This window comes from Erythranthe guttata, chromosome 13 (genome assembly GCF_056151865.1).
Source record: "Erythranthe guttata isolate IM_541 chromosome 13, IM_541, whole genome shotgun sequence".
Classification (NCBI taxonomy): domain Eukaryota; kingdom Viridiplantae; phylum Streptophyta; class Magnoliopsida; order Lamiales; family Phrymaceae; genus Erythranthe; species Erythranthe guttata.
Genome location: NC_142545.1, coordinates 14,951,914 through 14,965,731, shown reverse-complemented (window position 1 = coordinate 14,965,731; position 13,818 = coordinate 14,951,914). Strand labels below are relative to the sequence as shown.

Here is a 13,818-nt window from a genome sequence, read left to right as displayed (position 1 = left end):
ATTTTGCATACTAACGAATTTCCTGCCTAATTACAATTGTTTATGTTACAGTTCAGGACATAAGAGTTTTAGCCTTTTAGGGCCCGTTACAATGAACCGCAAGTCCGTTTCGACGAATAACCGAGTATTTTTTAGAATTATTTTTATATGTATACAAATGATTATAAAAAAAATTAAAATATATTATACTTACAAAAGCTTTTAAAATATATTTGTACTTTTAAAAATTTTAAAAATACATATATTTATTTGAAAAAAACCAATTACAACCCTTTCCATATTTACGATTTCCCAGCTAGATCAGTACAATTTTAATTTTATAACCGAAATTATACAACTGCTGAACTACGTACTCACGGTTAGTCAATAACTAGTAGACAAGCTCAATAATATTTGATCATCTGTTTTTGAGTTTTAATCAAGGGAATTAATACTACAACTTTTCTTTAAAGACGTTGACTTTTGATCAAGTAATTTCTACACAGATGTTGATAGAACTTTATTAAACCCATTTATATATTGTTTGCACATGTAATGTTTTATCTTTAAGGCTAGCTTAATTGAAAAATTGAGCCGAGAATGCAAAATCGCCATACACATTATATCCTATATATAATTTAGTTAAAATGTTACCATCAATATAGAATATATATATAGGAAAGAGAGGAAATACTGTCTGAAAGCAGACACCTAATCTGAGTACAAAGTGAATGGGGGCCAATGGCCATATGCATATATATATATATATATATATGAAGAAACTGTATGTATGTACACAGTATTCCCCTAAACATCACATCTGATCTAAGATCTCTTTCTTTCCGACAAGTAGACCACTTTCTCTATCTTCACACTGCTCATGATATACCCCCCCGGCCCCTTCATTAATCAATTATTTGCCATCATCTAGTATATATGTGTGTCCTATATATATATATATATGTGTACATATATATATAAAATGAGTTGATTAATTAGTGTATTTGTTTGTCAAGAAGATTTGATCTATATTTGTTATTTAGGCATGGTGAAGAGATGGGAATGGGGTAGGGTGACGGCAGCATTTGGACATGTATATGTGCTAACAACCAGCAACAAAGGAAGGGCTCTTTCTCTTTAATTTATTCATGATTTTATTGTTTTGGTAGACAAGGGGCGAACATCGATAACGTTAAATATTGGCAAACAAATTAAAAGCCTACAGATTCAAAATTAAAGTGTAGTTTATTTTGGATAAATTAATTAACTAGAAAAATAAAAAATTAGAAATTCAAACGCCGCCGTCATCATCAAGACAAGAACAGTCAATATATATATATAATTGCGTTAAATGCTTTATGAAGGCGCATGCAACGAAAGTAGTAAGAAAAATCGCACAGTTTCTAATTATCTTACACAGCACCTAATTTATCCTCCACGTGGCGTTCGTACAATATAACACTTCTACTTATTAGTGCCACCATTTTTGCATCGTCTTGACTTTGCCACGCCAAAACATTAAATATTTCTACTACGTCTACATGTATACTTGGTGCATCAAATCTATGCAACAGTTCGATCTTTCCCATTAAAATAAACATATTATATGTATATATGTGAATTAACAGATATTGCTTGCAACGCAAAAAAAGTAGATTTTAATTTCATGCAAATAATTTGGCTCCAATTTATCTACCAAATTTTACGTGTAATTTTAAAGTCCGTTCAATTTTAAGGTGTAGATTAGGACTTCAAATTTGACTTTTCCCCAACAACCTTTCTTTAATTAACAATATCTTTCACTAAATTCTCTCTCTCTATATATATATACAACCTCCACTCCCCATTAATACCTCCGATCCTTCTCTTCTTCTCTCGCACCAAAAATCCACAAAATTATCCGTCTCTCTCCTCTTTCTTTCTCTCTCTAAAAAAACTTTGTTGTCATAGTTCCTATATACAAATAATGGGTTTAAAAGGTATAGCATTTGTGATGAGCATGATTATGTTATATACCTTATTAGTGTCTTCCTCCACACATGGCAGAAAGCTATTGGTAAACGCCCAACATAACACCCGCAGCTTTTCATCTTCTTCTTCTTCTGACAGATCATTGTATCTAACTGCCCTTCCCAAGGGTAACGTTCCTGCTTCAACTCCCACCAAGAAAGGCCACGTCACCACCACCATTGACCAAAACCTCACCGCCCCCCGCCGCCACCTCGCCGCCGTTGACCGGATTCTCACCTCCGTTCCCAGCCCAGGCGTCGGCCACTAGCTATCATAATATATTAATTTTTTGAGTTGTTTTGTTGCATGATTATCAGTTTATAGAGAGGCTAAAGCCCTGCAGATCGATCAATCGCTAGCTAGGTTGTATATAACATTATTAATATATATAATTAATTAATTATATATATATAGAATATATACTAGTTCTTTTTACAACGTAACATATTTTATTTGTACTCAATTAATATTAATTTGAATCACAGTACATATGATATATATATATATATATATATACAGACTAATCATAAACGGAAAATAGCACGAGTCCAAAACATAATAAAGCCTGCATAAATAAATAACAACTGGGCCAGTCCATATAATTAAGTCAAAGCCCAATCTCTTACTTCAGCAAAACGACGCCGCTCCCTTCCAAACCAGCATCATTAAAACGCCGTCGTTTAATTGTCTTCGATTACACCTTTTCCAATCGCTCCAAAGACTCTACACATACGGGCCCCTAATAATTATTACTGCTGAAGGCAATTACACAACTGGGCCTCCTTAATAAATAAAATGGCCCATTTTGTTTTGCCACACAATTCAAAATATTGAAAATTTATTACCCATTTATTTATTACAAGCAGCACAGCAATAAATCAATAATTCATAATTGAAATACCTCTTGCTAATTTCTCAAACTAACCATCATTATTAAGTTAGTACATTACTCTACAATTTCAATTGAACAGTCCCCAATTAATTAATTAATTAACAAGAATATAATTTCCATAATAAAATGTGGAGAAAAAAAAAAAGATGAAAGGGTTTTGGTTTATCTACATATAAATTATAAATAATAATCACATGCATAAGTTTATTAATTACTAGTGGATACAACTTTATATTGTGTCTCATCCTTTGTTTACATTAAAGAAAACGAACAAGTAATGGGGCCCACATCCTCAGCTTTTGCTTAATTAGCCTTTGTCCACCGCCCAAAATCAAATTGTCCAAATTAATCCACTTCAGTGGGGGGCCCACTTTCCACTTTCATGCTCTTTCAACTTGGGACTTGAACTTTGTTTCCCATCACTTTTGAGGTCACCATATATATATATAATACAGTTATATACTCTGTGGGGTACCCATCTCACGCGCCTCCCCACGCGCCGCTTCTGTTTCAGCTCATCCCAAAAGGGATCCTTCTAATTTCTAATTTCTAGCCGGTGAATTCGCTGGAAGTAAATAAACCTGGCTCTGCACCACCGTCCGACCGACTTCAAACCCCGGCACCACCGTGAACGCCACCCGAAACCCACCGTCCGCCGCCGCGAAAACGTCATCCGTCACGCTTTCCATATATACATCGGAGAATTTGGAATCCCGCTCCACCTGAAAAATGCCGACTTCCTGACAAAACGAAAACGCCAAACAGTGCAGAAGCCAAACCCTCCTCCCCATCTCAGCAAACGACTTAAAGAACTCCGTCTCCGGGAACTCGCCGGAATTCACCATTTTTCTCTGGTTCAGATTCCCGGCAAACGAAAACTCCATCTTCGGGTGCACCAATTGAAGGTACTTCGATTTCAAAAAATTCCCAAACAGAGAATTAGGGTTCCGTTTCAGGAAATGAACCACCCCCACAGACCTCAATTTCTTGAATTCCTCAAAGAAGAAAACGCGGCGCTGATGAATATTCTCTCCGGACAAAGAAGACTTGCTCTGCAAGGAAAACCCTGGATCGTTGAACCCACCAAAGATCTCCCTGCAAACAAATGATTCAAAGGCGAAAGCTTTATGATCCCTTTTGACGAAAACGACGTCGTTTTGTAATGCAGAATTCGCCGCCGCTTCAATATCCCAATCGGCCGACTCCATTTCTCGAATCAACAGCTTTACAAAATTACGGACAGATCTCAGACAGTAGTGCAGAACCAAGACGAAATCTTTAGGATTCACTTCGGAGAATTTAACGTTGTCGAGAATCGAGAAAGAGCCGCTGGCGTTCATCTTCTTCTCCAGGGATTTGTTGGACTGAACAATCTCCTGCAATTTTTGTTGAAGGGAGGAGATTTGGTTCTCCTTGTTCTCTATCTCGCCCTGCATTTTCTTCATGGTGATCTCGTACGTCTTCATCAGAGACTGCTGCTCCCGAATCTCCGCCAGCATCACCGTCACGTGCGGCGGCGACGAATCGATCTGCTTCTTCAGGAAGCTGTACTTCATCTCGGAGAGCGATTTCAGCTCGTCGACGACGGACTGGTCCGCCGACTGCACGGCCTCGTCGCTGTACGGGAACTGGGCCATCTGGAGCTCGGCGTAAGCCGCTTTCACGGCGGAGACGGTGGCGAAGAGCTTGGCGACGAAGGCCGCCATTGCAGCGCGGTTCTTGAACTCCTCCCTGGTTTCTTCTTCATCTTCCTTGTCGAACTGGTGATGAGATTCGCAGCATCTGAGCTTTTCTTGGGGAATCAGTAAACAAAATCCAGGGTTTCTTGAGCGGTTACTTCTGGTGGCGGATTTGAGGTGTATAACTTTCTGAAACGTTTTCGCTATTCTGCTGGTTTTGTTTGGCCGAGCTGAATCCATTACAGAGTACGAGGTTTTTTTTTTTTTTTTTTTTCTTTTTCTTGTTAATGAATCGGAGAAAAGAAGAAATGTATTTCTGAAATACTGAAGTTTTGATTCACAGAAAAAGGAAAAAAAAATGATGATGGTGGCTGTGACTATGAAAGAGAAGAAGGAAAAAAGGCAGGGGAACAAGACACTGATTTGACTCTGTGGTTTAAGGCACAGAATTTTGGGGTTAAAAGCAAATTTCTATATTGGCGGGAAAATCATTAAGAAATTAGAAAAATAATTATTATTATTTATTTGGGGATTGACTTACTACTTTTGGAGAAGACTTAATTTTTTTGTTTAGTGGAGAATTAATTTCTTTTCCATTTCAAAAATTTAATTTATAATGATGTTGATATTATAAAATAAATTCCTAGTTTTGACTATGCATGGGAGCAATTAATCATTAATTTATTCTATAATTCGCATTAAAGATTTAGCTATTTTTGTATCTATTACATTTAAGGTGTAAGGAGATGTTGTCTTGTAGATTATTTTACATGGTTAAATATTTGCTATCACCATTATTGTTATAATTGTTATTATTATCATAATAATAATAATTATTATTATTATTATTATCATTATTTCAGGTGTATTTTAATGATTTTCAGGGAAAATTCTTAGGAAGGGTGCAAGCATGGTTCTTGATTTTATGGCTGTAAAAAGTTCTGACAAAATTGGGTGCAAATGTAAATTCTGCAATCGTGTTCTGATAACGATGGATTCAAGTTGAATTAAAATAATCTCATAATAATAATAATAGTGACGTGTAATTGTTTATGGGGTATTATTATTTTCCAATTAAATGTTGAACGTTTTTATTTGGTATTATTGACAAATTAAATTACACAACTAGTGAAGTATATTATTTATGTAAATAAATAAAATAAGGGAACTTCAACGAAGACGTAATAATTTTGTGGGCCATTGTATAATTTTAGTTGGTGCAATCAAACATTATTAGTATTGTTGTAGAAATAATATAATTAATGGAAGCGAAGCATTATGGAGAAAGACTCGTAATTATTTTATTAGGAATAATTAAGTAGGAATTAATGATTAATCATTCTCATACTTAACTCTGAAGGACCATTTATAATTCGACAAAGCTGAGGAATCCGCGTTTAACTATCTGGCAACAACAACTGTGCCTGATTTGTCATTAATATTTTTTTTAAATTTTAATTAAGTAGCTAAATAAATATTGTGACATGTAATAACAAGATAAAATTCAACATATTACAGTGCATGCATGTAATAATATTTACAAAAAACAGACAATTGGTGAAAGTGATGTATCACGTAGTCCCACTTTTCAATATTAATATTTCTTTTTATTTACTTATTTACTTTTATGTCAGTAAAATGGTCCATATTTATTTTTCAGGAAGAAAGTTACAAACATTCAACGTCAGATTTTATGGAAAAGTTTCCATTTCCATTATTGAACTTGTCATTTTCTTTGCACATATATATTATTGTTTTTGCCACAATTATATAGTATATATTAATTATTCAGTTGAGCAAATTGTTTTGGAATCTAATTCCGAAATTGTTTTTGCCACAATATATATAATTCTGTAGATTTTCTGATTAAAGTAAGATCCAAAATCTAATTGTATAACGTTTCTTGATAAATTACAAGGTGGCTATATTATATAGTATGAAAATAAAAAATTTAAACAACTAAAGTTGTTTTTGGAGTTTGTTCACTTGGGATTTGTTCAATTGTTTGGTGGGTCATACTTAAAAGTTAGGATTAGTACATTGTTTCTCTCTCTAGACATCATTAGCAGACAACAAGAATTTCCTACCGTTGTTTATTTTAGAAAAAAAAAAAAAAGTGTGTCAATAATTGAAATTATGCAGCATGGCCTATTAACCAATGAATAGATATGATGGTTTCATTTCATCTTCCTTTTGTATAAATTAAGACTCGGTGGTCGTGGATCTTTTTTTTTTTCTTTTTTTTTTTAATTTGATTAAATAAATATTTGTTTAGTACATAATTTAAATTGTATCAACAAATTAATTGCATGTCAAAAAAAAAAAAAAAAAAAGAAATAGTTGGGCCTGGGCCTACCATGTTAGAAATACATAGTTAGGCGATAAGATTAATTATTGTTGGTCATACTTAACGTGGGAATGAAGCCTGCATTTGCAATCATAATAATAATTTATAAATTCAGCTTCTGCTATACTATTTTCAAATACAGTTCCACATATTTCCATTTTACGTCAACCATAACTCCATATACACCAATTCTGCAAATAATTAAATAAATATGCAAGTGATCTTAGATAGTAAATATAACAACCATTTCCTCTAGCTTTTTTATTTATTTATTATTTTTTTTTATTTTTTATTCAATTCCAAAGTCTTAACACGTGTGTATGTATAAATTCATACATAGTTTGCAGTTTACACACACCTACGATATGTATTTATGTGTGTAAATAGTATGCACTCAAATTAAGCTTTCAACTTGCTCTAGCATATAATATATATGCTTCACCTTCGGAATTTTTAGAACCTTACAATTGAGAAAAATCCAAAATCTTGAATAGGCCACGTTTGGTGGTAAAGATCGTATTTCTCGAAAAAGTGATTCGATTTCTGTGCATGTAATTCAAAGACAATATCCACAAAAATAGCGTTCCGAGTAATGCTATGATTCAAATTTTGAAGCTAAGAGTTGATTTTAAATCCACAATATAATTTTCAACACTACAAAACTTCCACGGTACTATAATCAATCTCTCTCCCTCTCTCTCTCTCTCACTAATCTAAATCTACGATTCGAAAAAGCTAATTACCTAAGTATTTAAAAGCCAAATAAACCAAGTTCACTGTGCTTTCTCCTTCTCGAACGTCTCGAAATACTGATAGATGGTAGTAACAGCAAGTAGAATTCCGGTTCCGGAACCAATCGCACCCGTTGAATCAGCCAACACAGTCAACGCTCCGATGCACAATCCTCCTAAAGCTGCAGCTGTCGGAATATACCGATTCAATTCCTTCTCCAAAGTCGAATCCCTATGCCCCGGCATTACCATTTGCTGCTCCTGCAAAAATTTCAATAATAATAATCACATTATTAATCCTATAACAATATTATAAAAAAATAATAATTAAAAATCGGAGTTTAATTAATCGAACTTGCCTTGAGCTGTTTGGCGATATCTTTGGCCGAAGATCCGGAAACTTCCATCCAGAAATTCGAAAGCATGGCACATGCAGCAAGCATGAATGCTATATAGAAAACTGCATGAAAAGGATCTGCCGCCATTTCGGCTAAGCTTGACGGAGCAGTAATATAATAAGCAAGGCCTCCGATAGGAACCGATTGACCGGAATATCGAGATTCTTGCCACTTCCCCAACAAGTTGACCAAGAAGTATCCACCGTATCTCGTGTACAACAACTGAGAGATGCCTTTGAGATTGGTCACGAGTGCAGACTGAAGAATAATAGCCATATTCGAGTTGGAGAAAAGCTTAATCGGGTAAGAGCCCTGTTGGCCACGCGCGTTTCGGGATCTCACAGGCAACGCCACTCGAAAGCCATGCACGTAAATCACGATTAGGGCGACAAGTGCGGTGGAAAGAAGACTATTGACATTCGGAAGATTTTGTCGGTAGAACGCCTCTCTGAATGCGGCTACTTTATCGGTTCTTGTTATAAGCAAATGGAACAAGGCGATCACTGCACCCTCGAACTCCGCACCCCGCCCCGTGTTGATCGTCGTCGGGCTGAACGCTTTCCAGATAACGCTTTCGCTGCAAAATCAATCAAATTTTTTTGAAGCTTATTGTTAATACACATTTACCATAATAACTTGCGATTCTTGAAAAAAAATTAAGTCTTTGTATGTTGAATTACCATGTATTGGTAGCGATGAATAAGGAAATCCCCGAACCGAGGCCGTAACCCTTATTGAGAAGCTCGTCTAAGCACATGATAACAATAACAGCAAAGCATAATTGAAGAATTATGAGAATTGCATTCCCTACGCCAAGTAGAGCTACACTTCCGTACATTCCTGACAGAATGTAACCGACAGCCTGACCGATCGCTATCAAGATTGCCAGAAGCTTCTGAGCACCAATTCTATATAACCGAAAAAAATACAAAATTGAAAAACAAAAATAAAAATAAAAATAGAAAGCGTAAAACACGACGACGACGTATGATTATGATTCTTACGATAGTGCGCGATCCTCACGAACATTGTTGTCGATGTGAACAATCTGTGACAGGAACTGGACGACTAACGACGACGTCACGATCGGCGCGATTCCCAACTCCATAACGGAGCCGCGGCTAGAAATAACGATAGCACGTATCCAATAGAAAGGGTCCGAACCGGTGGTGGAGTGAATGCCATACAGAGGAAGCTGGCTGCATACTAAGAAGATGAAAAGAGATAGAACCGTGTACGTCACCTTCTCTCGAAACGGAATCTTTCTGTCGGGGCTTCGAACTTCCGGCAGGAAAGAAAGGAACGGTTTCACTAGATGCAGTGCTCTAAATCCTCCTCCCATTATTTTTTTTCCTCACAAGATTCTGCAATTTTGTTTAACAACGAAGGATTTATTGTTTAATTGTATATGTAGTTAATAACAAGAAATCTGACAATTTAGGGTAAATAGCTAGAATCCAGTAGATTAGGTAATTTTAGTTAATAACAAATCTTATAAATTAGGTAATTAGCTAGAATAAGTAGACGATCCAAAACTAAGAAACCTTAACTAATTAAGAGCCCTATTAAGTAGGGATATTATTACACGAGCAAATCTAATCTCCTAAACTAGAGATTAGATACCAACAACAATTGCATTGCACAAAAACAATAGAATAATGTAATACCAGATGAAATTAATTTTTGCTAGGGACAAAATTTCTGGTCTCCATCGTCAAAAGTTGCACACTAACGTGGCCTGGAATTTTAATCAGCGTGCTCAAAAAAAAAAAAAAGAAAAAATTGTAATAACAAATTTAGTTCAAGAAAACAAAATCAATACTCCGATAATAGTAGTAATAATAATAATAATAATTAAAAAAAAAAAAAAAAGATGCTAGAATTTGGAACGGTAAAGAAAAGAAAAGGGTAGGGAGGGTTTTTAATTTTTATAGGCTTGAAATTGGGTTTAGAATTTAGAGAATAGTTTAGTTAGGATATGAGTCATCACGAAATTCAAATGTAGTCTTCAGCATGTTCTATTTTATTCCAAATATTTATGGGTTCTGTTATAGTTGACATATAGCAGCAGTAATGATCAATCAATTTTATCTCGTATTTCACTACCTACGGAAGTCGGAAAACACAGCAACATGCGCACAAACAGCCGACAAGTACAGTTCACAGACAAACACTTGCCTGTAATCACAAACCCACACTCGAAAAGAGATTACATGATGAATTAGTTACAAACTCCCAGCAAATTTAAAGTTTCCTTTTAAGCCCTTTTACATGTACTGTATAATATATATATGGACATGTCAAAAGCCAGGTGGAAATCTAGGAACAATCGATTTCCCTTTCCTAAATATTGGACTACCTCGTCAATTCCACTCATACGAAACTTTAATCAGTTCATAGGCGACGATTTGGTGCTGCGGATATGTAGATGGGCCATAAATAGAGAAATGAGGATTCTGCTGTATCTATCCACCACTCTATCTCGTTCTATCTCAGGCTGGCAACTTCAGTTTCGCGTTGTTTTTCCAGCTGTAATAAGAGACAAGAATGTTAATGTTGGACATAAGTTGATAACATCGGAAATTGATGACTTATGATTGCTAGGGGTAGTCACCTAATGAAGTAGTAGTAGAAAAAGTCCGCATAAAGAGCTGTTTGGACAAGCCCAGAGACACAAGCTGCATGGAGAAAAGAAATATGGTCAAAACAAACATCAAATCAAACAAAAGAGTGACTGAACCAGCTTCTTGATGACTTACAAATCCATCGACTGAACTGATCCTCGGTGAAATATCGGTATATCCAATTCAGGATGTAGAATCCTCGATAGGCCCTGTAAAACGAATAACATCATAAACTTTCACTGCCTTGGAGTTCTGGGATGCATAATTTATACAGCATTTTTCTCAAGGTAATGACGGAAAATGGAAAAATTCAGTTTACATAGTCAGTTAAAAGGCTGAATGTGTTATCTACGACTAATCACACAGAAACTTCCACATTATTGTCTTAGATAGACTTTAGATCACAGACAGACTATTCACTTTCAAATATTAAATTCCCAGCTGAACAACAGATGAGAGAGGTTTGAGATTTGAAAGGCCCGCAAATGCGTAATCGAGCCCTTCAAATATTCCTTTGAAGTCATATATCCAAACAAGAAGAGAAAAATCATTGGCTTTATTACATAATATATGCATCAAAGTTTTGACACTTCCTTTATTATGCAAGCATTTGGTGATCCATTGACGTAAGTACAGTAAGTAACAACTAACAAAGTTATTAGAAGTACTTAAGAGCAAATAACAACAATAAGTATGTGGTTGGAAGGTACAGGACAGACTGAATCTTTATATTATTTTTTCGGGTTTTCATTTAGATTTTTTGCAGTTCTCTTCTCAAAATAACGAACCTGTTAATTTGCCCTCTCCCACATATCCATAAATTTGATTAAACCAGATGTGCAGTGATGTAGCAACCTCACAGGTGAAACTGTGTCAATATCCAGGTTTCAAGTACTCTCTCCAAAGGTATATTATTAAACATATATCATCTTTCAGAATAGTCAACTTGGATAAAAATACGCACAGGTAAAATAAGTTGCAAATGGAACTGAAACTACGGAAGTGTGAGCAACTCCAGAAAATAAATAATAGATGGATGATCCAGATTGCAAGTGGTTAGATTTTAATTTTTCTATGAGATGGATGAAGGTATACAAAAAGTAGCACAATTTAATATACTCAGTGCAATGCTGATTTATGCCCAAATAAAGAATCATATTTTCTTTTGCAATATATTTTCTACGGAATATCAGATAAAGAGGAAAATCAACTTACCCAAGAAATAGTACATATTGTCCGGTCAGATTGTCCACATTTCCACTTCTTTGCAATAGTATCAACTGTGGTAAGATTGCAACTGCCTCCAAGTATATTGAAAATGCCCAAAATACCTGGAAGATATTTTAGTCAAATGAAGCGATATATATCATATACTCGAGTTCACCAGTATCCATAAAGTTAAGATGCAAAATGGTACAGAAGAATTATGCAATTACGTAAAGAATTATGCAACTCCGTAAAGAATTATGGAGACCTCGAGTATATGTTATGTATCAATTCCGTAACAAAATTTTATCCATTTAAAAAAAAAAGGTAAAAAGATGGATAAAATTTTGAAATGGAATAAGCAAATATATGCAATTCCGTAAACAAAAATAAGCTTCCCAGACATCCAACAGTAAGCATCATGCCACACCTCTTATTCCCTTATAAATGTAACAGAAGCCCATAATGTAGATTAAACTGACCTCTCGAAACGAGAACTTCTCATGAACAAAAAGTGCCAAGAGAAAACAACCTCCAACAAGAAAATAATGCCTAAATGTGTCCACGTCACGGTCATAGGATCGCTTCACCACTCGGTGAAACCTCATGCACCATACGATTGCCAAAGAGCTTCCAATGAACACCAGTTTCATTACTGTGTTATAAACTGAAATGAAGTCGGTAAATAAATCAAGGTACCGAGCCAAGAAGACAATTCCGTACAATTCCTGAGTCTTTAAGGAAATCCCTGATCAGAATATAAGGCCGTTAGTTTCATTTATTATATTATACATCAGAATTCTTCAAGCACCCATTTACCATTGAAGCATATTAGAACCCAAAAAAAACAATTTAATGAAAACTAGCTAACTGTCACATGTGGCCATTTGGTAGAACTATACTTGAAAACAGTTCATACTTCAGAGTAACGGGAAACACGTATGGCTGCATTCTACTTTAGAAACTTGAAAAGCAGTAGCTATATGCCAGAGACGACAATATTAAAAAACCGGGTTTCCCATTTTATGCAGACCATGCCTCTCAAATAACTTACAGGCCCTCATCTGCATATACACATGATGGACATATGTATATTCACAAATACATATGAAAATCCACATTGTAAACATACCTACAAGCGTGTGCACTGTATTTAAGATGAAATCAGGAGCAGCAGGCAATGGATTTTAATCCCACAAGAAAAGTAGGAATTAACTCCATAAAAGGTCCAAATGAAACACAATGCAAAATGGAAGGCATATCCCAAATTCCCAATCCACCATGTTTTTCAATATTAATAACAATTTACATTACCATGAACACTTCCAAAAAAAAAAAAATTGGAGCTGCAAATTAATATGCTATACACCATATGCGCAATGCAATAATATAAAGTGCATTCAGTACCCATACAAACATCGTTATGCCAACAAAACGTAACCCTAATCTATGCGATTCCAGATTCTGATAACAGTATACATGAACAAATAACAGCAAATTTCAACCAATAGAAGTTAAGTTCCGCGTCACTCAGATCAATTAAACTAAAATAGCGCAGCTTAAATGCAACAAAATAAGTCATGAAATAAGAAAATCAAATTGAGGAGAAAATGCGTAACCTGAGCACGATTTGGTGGCGTACACTTTAAGGAGAAGGACTAAAATACTGATCAAATGCGTCATATCACCGGCAAATCTAAAAATGTTCATGGTTGCGAAATTCTGAAGATAATTCGATAATTAATTTTGTTTTTCTTCGACTGTTTCTGTAAATGCGGTGAGGGTTTGAAGAGGTTTTGGAGTTGACACTTCCAAATTGAAAATTTGAGATCAGAAGAAGTGTGAGAGAGAGAGAGGAGAGAGAGAGAGAGGTGGGTGGGGTTTCATGGGATTTATTAAAGTAATGGAAATTGGGAAATGGGAAATGGTGGGGAGCTGACGTGGCAGTTCGA

At 35.3% G+C, this 13,818-nt stretch overlaps 3 protein-coding genes across 3 annotated transcripts; all 3 read right to left on the bottom strand.

The window, feature by feature from the left end:
• Window positions 1-3,093: 3,093 nt before the first annotated feature.
• LOC105969189 (protein GRAVITROPIC IN THE LIGHT 1) lies at window positions 3,094-5,005 on the bottom strand. Its single transcript, XM_012993937.2, has one exon. It carries the CDS (start codon window positions 4,798-4,800, stop codon window positions 3,424-3,426), a length of 1,377 nt encoding a protein of 458 aa, XP_012849391.2. The 5' UTR covers window positions 4,801-5,005; the 3' UTR covers window positions 3,094-3,423.
• Window positions 5,006-7,529: 2,524 nt separating this feature from the next.
• Window positions 7,530-9,497, bottom strand: LOC105968396 (uncharacterized). Its single transcript, XM_088812094.1, is given in 5 exon segments — window positions 7,530-7,682; window positions 7,684-7,899; window positions 7,998-8,613; window positions 8,717-8,944; window positions 9,041-9,497. Coding segments are annotated over 5 exon segments (1,422 nt in total). The 5' UTR covers window positions 9,379-9,497; the 3' UTR covers window positions 7,530-7,658.
• A 532-nt stretch (window positions 9,498-10,029) lies between these two features.
• LOC105969131 (ER lumen protein-retaining receptor A) lies at window positions 10,030-13,785 on the bottom strand. Its single transcript, XM_012993871.2, has 6 exons — window positions 13,486-13,785; window positions 12,349-12,614; window positions 11,876-11,991; window positions 10,796-10,869; window positions 10,651-10,714; window positions 10,030-10,565 (listed from the first exon to the last, which is right to left on the bottom strand). Exons 1-6 carry the CDS (start codon window positions 13,574-13,576, stop codon window positions 10,529-10,531), a joined length of 648 nt encoding a protein of 215 aa, XP_012849325.1. The 5' UTR covers window positions 13,577-13,785; the 3' UTR covers window positions 10,030-10,528.
• Between the last annotated feature and the right edge of the window lie 33 nt (window positions 13,786-13,818).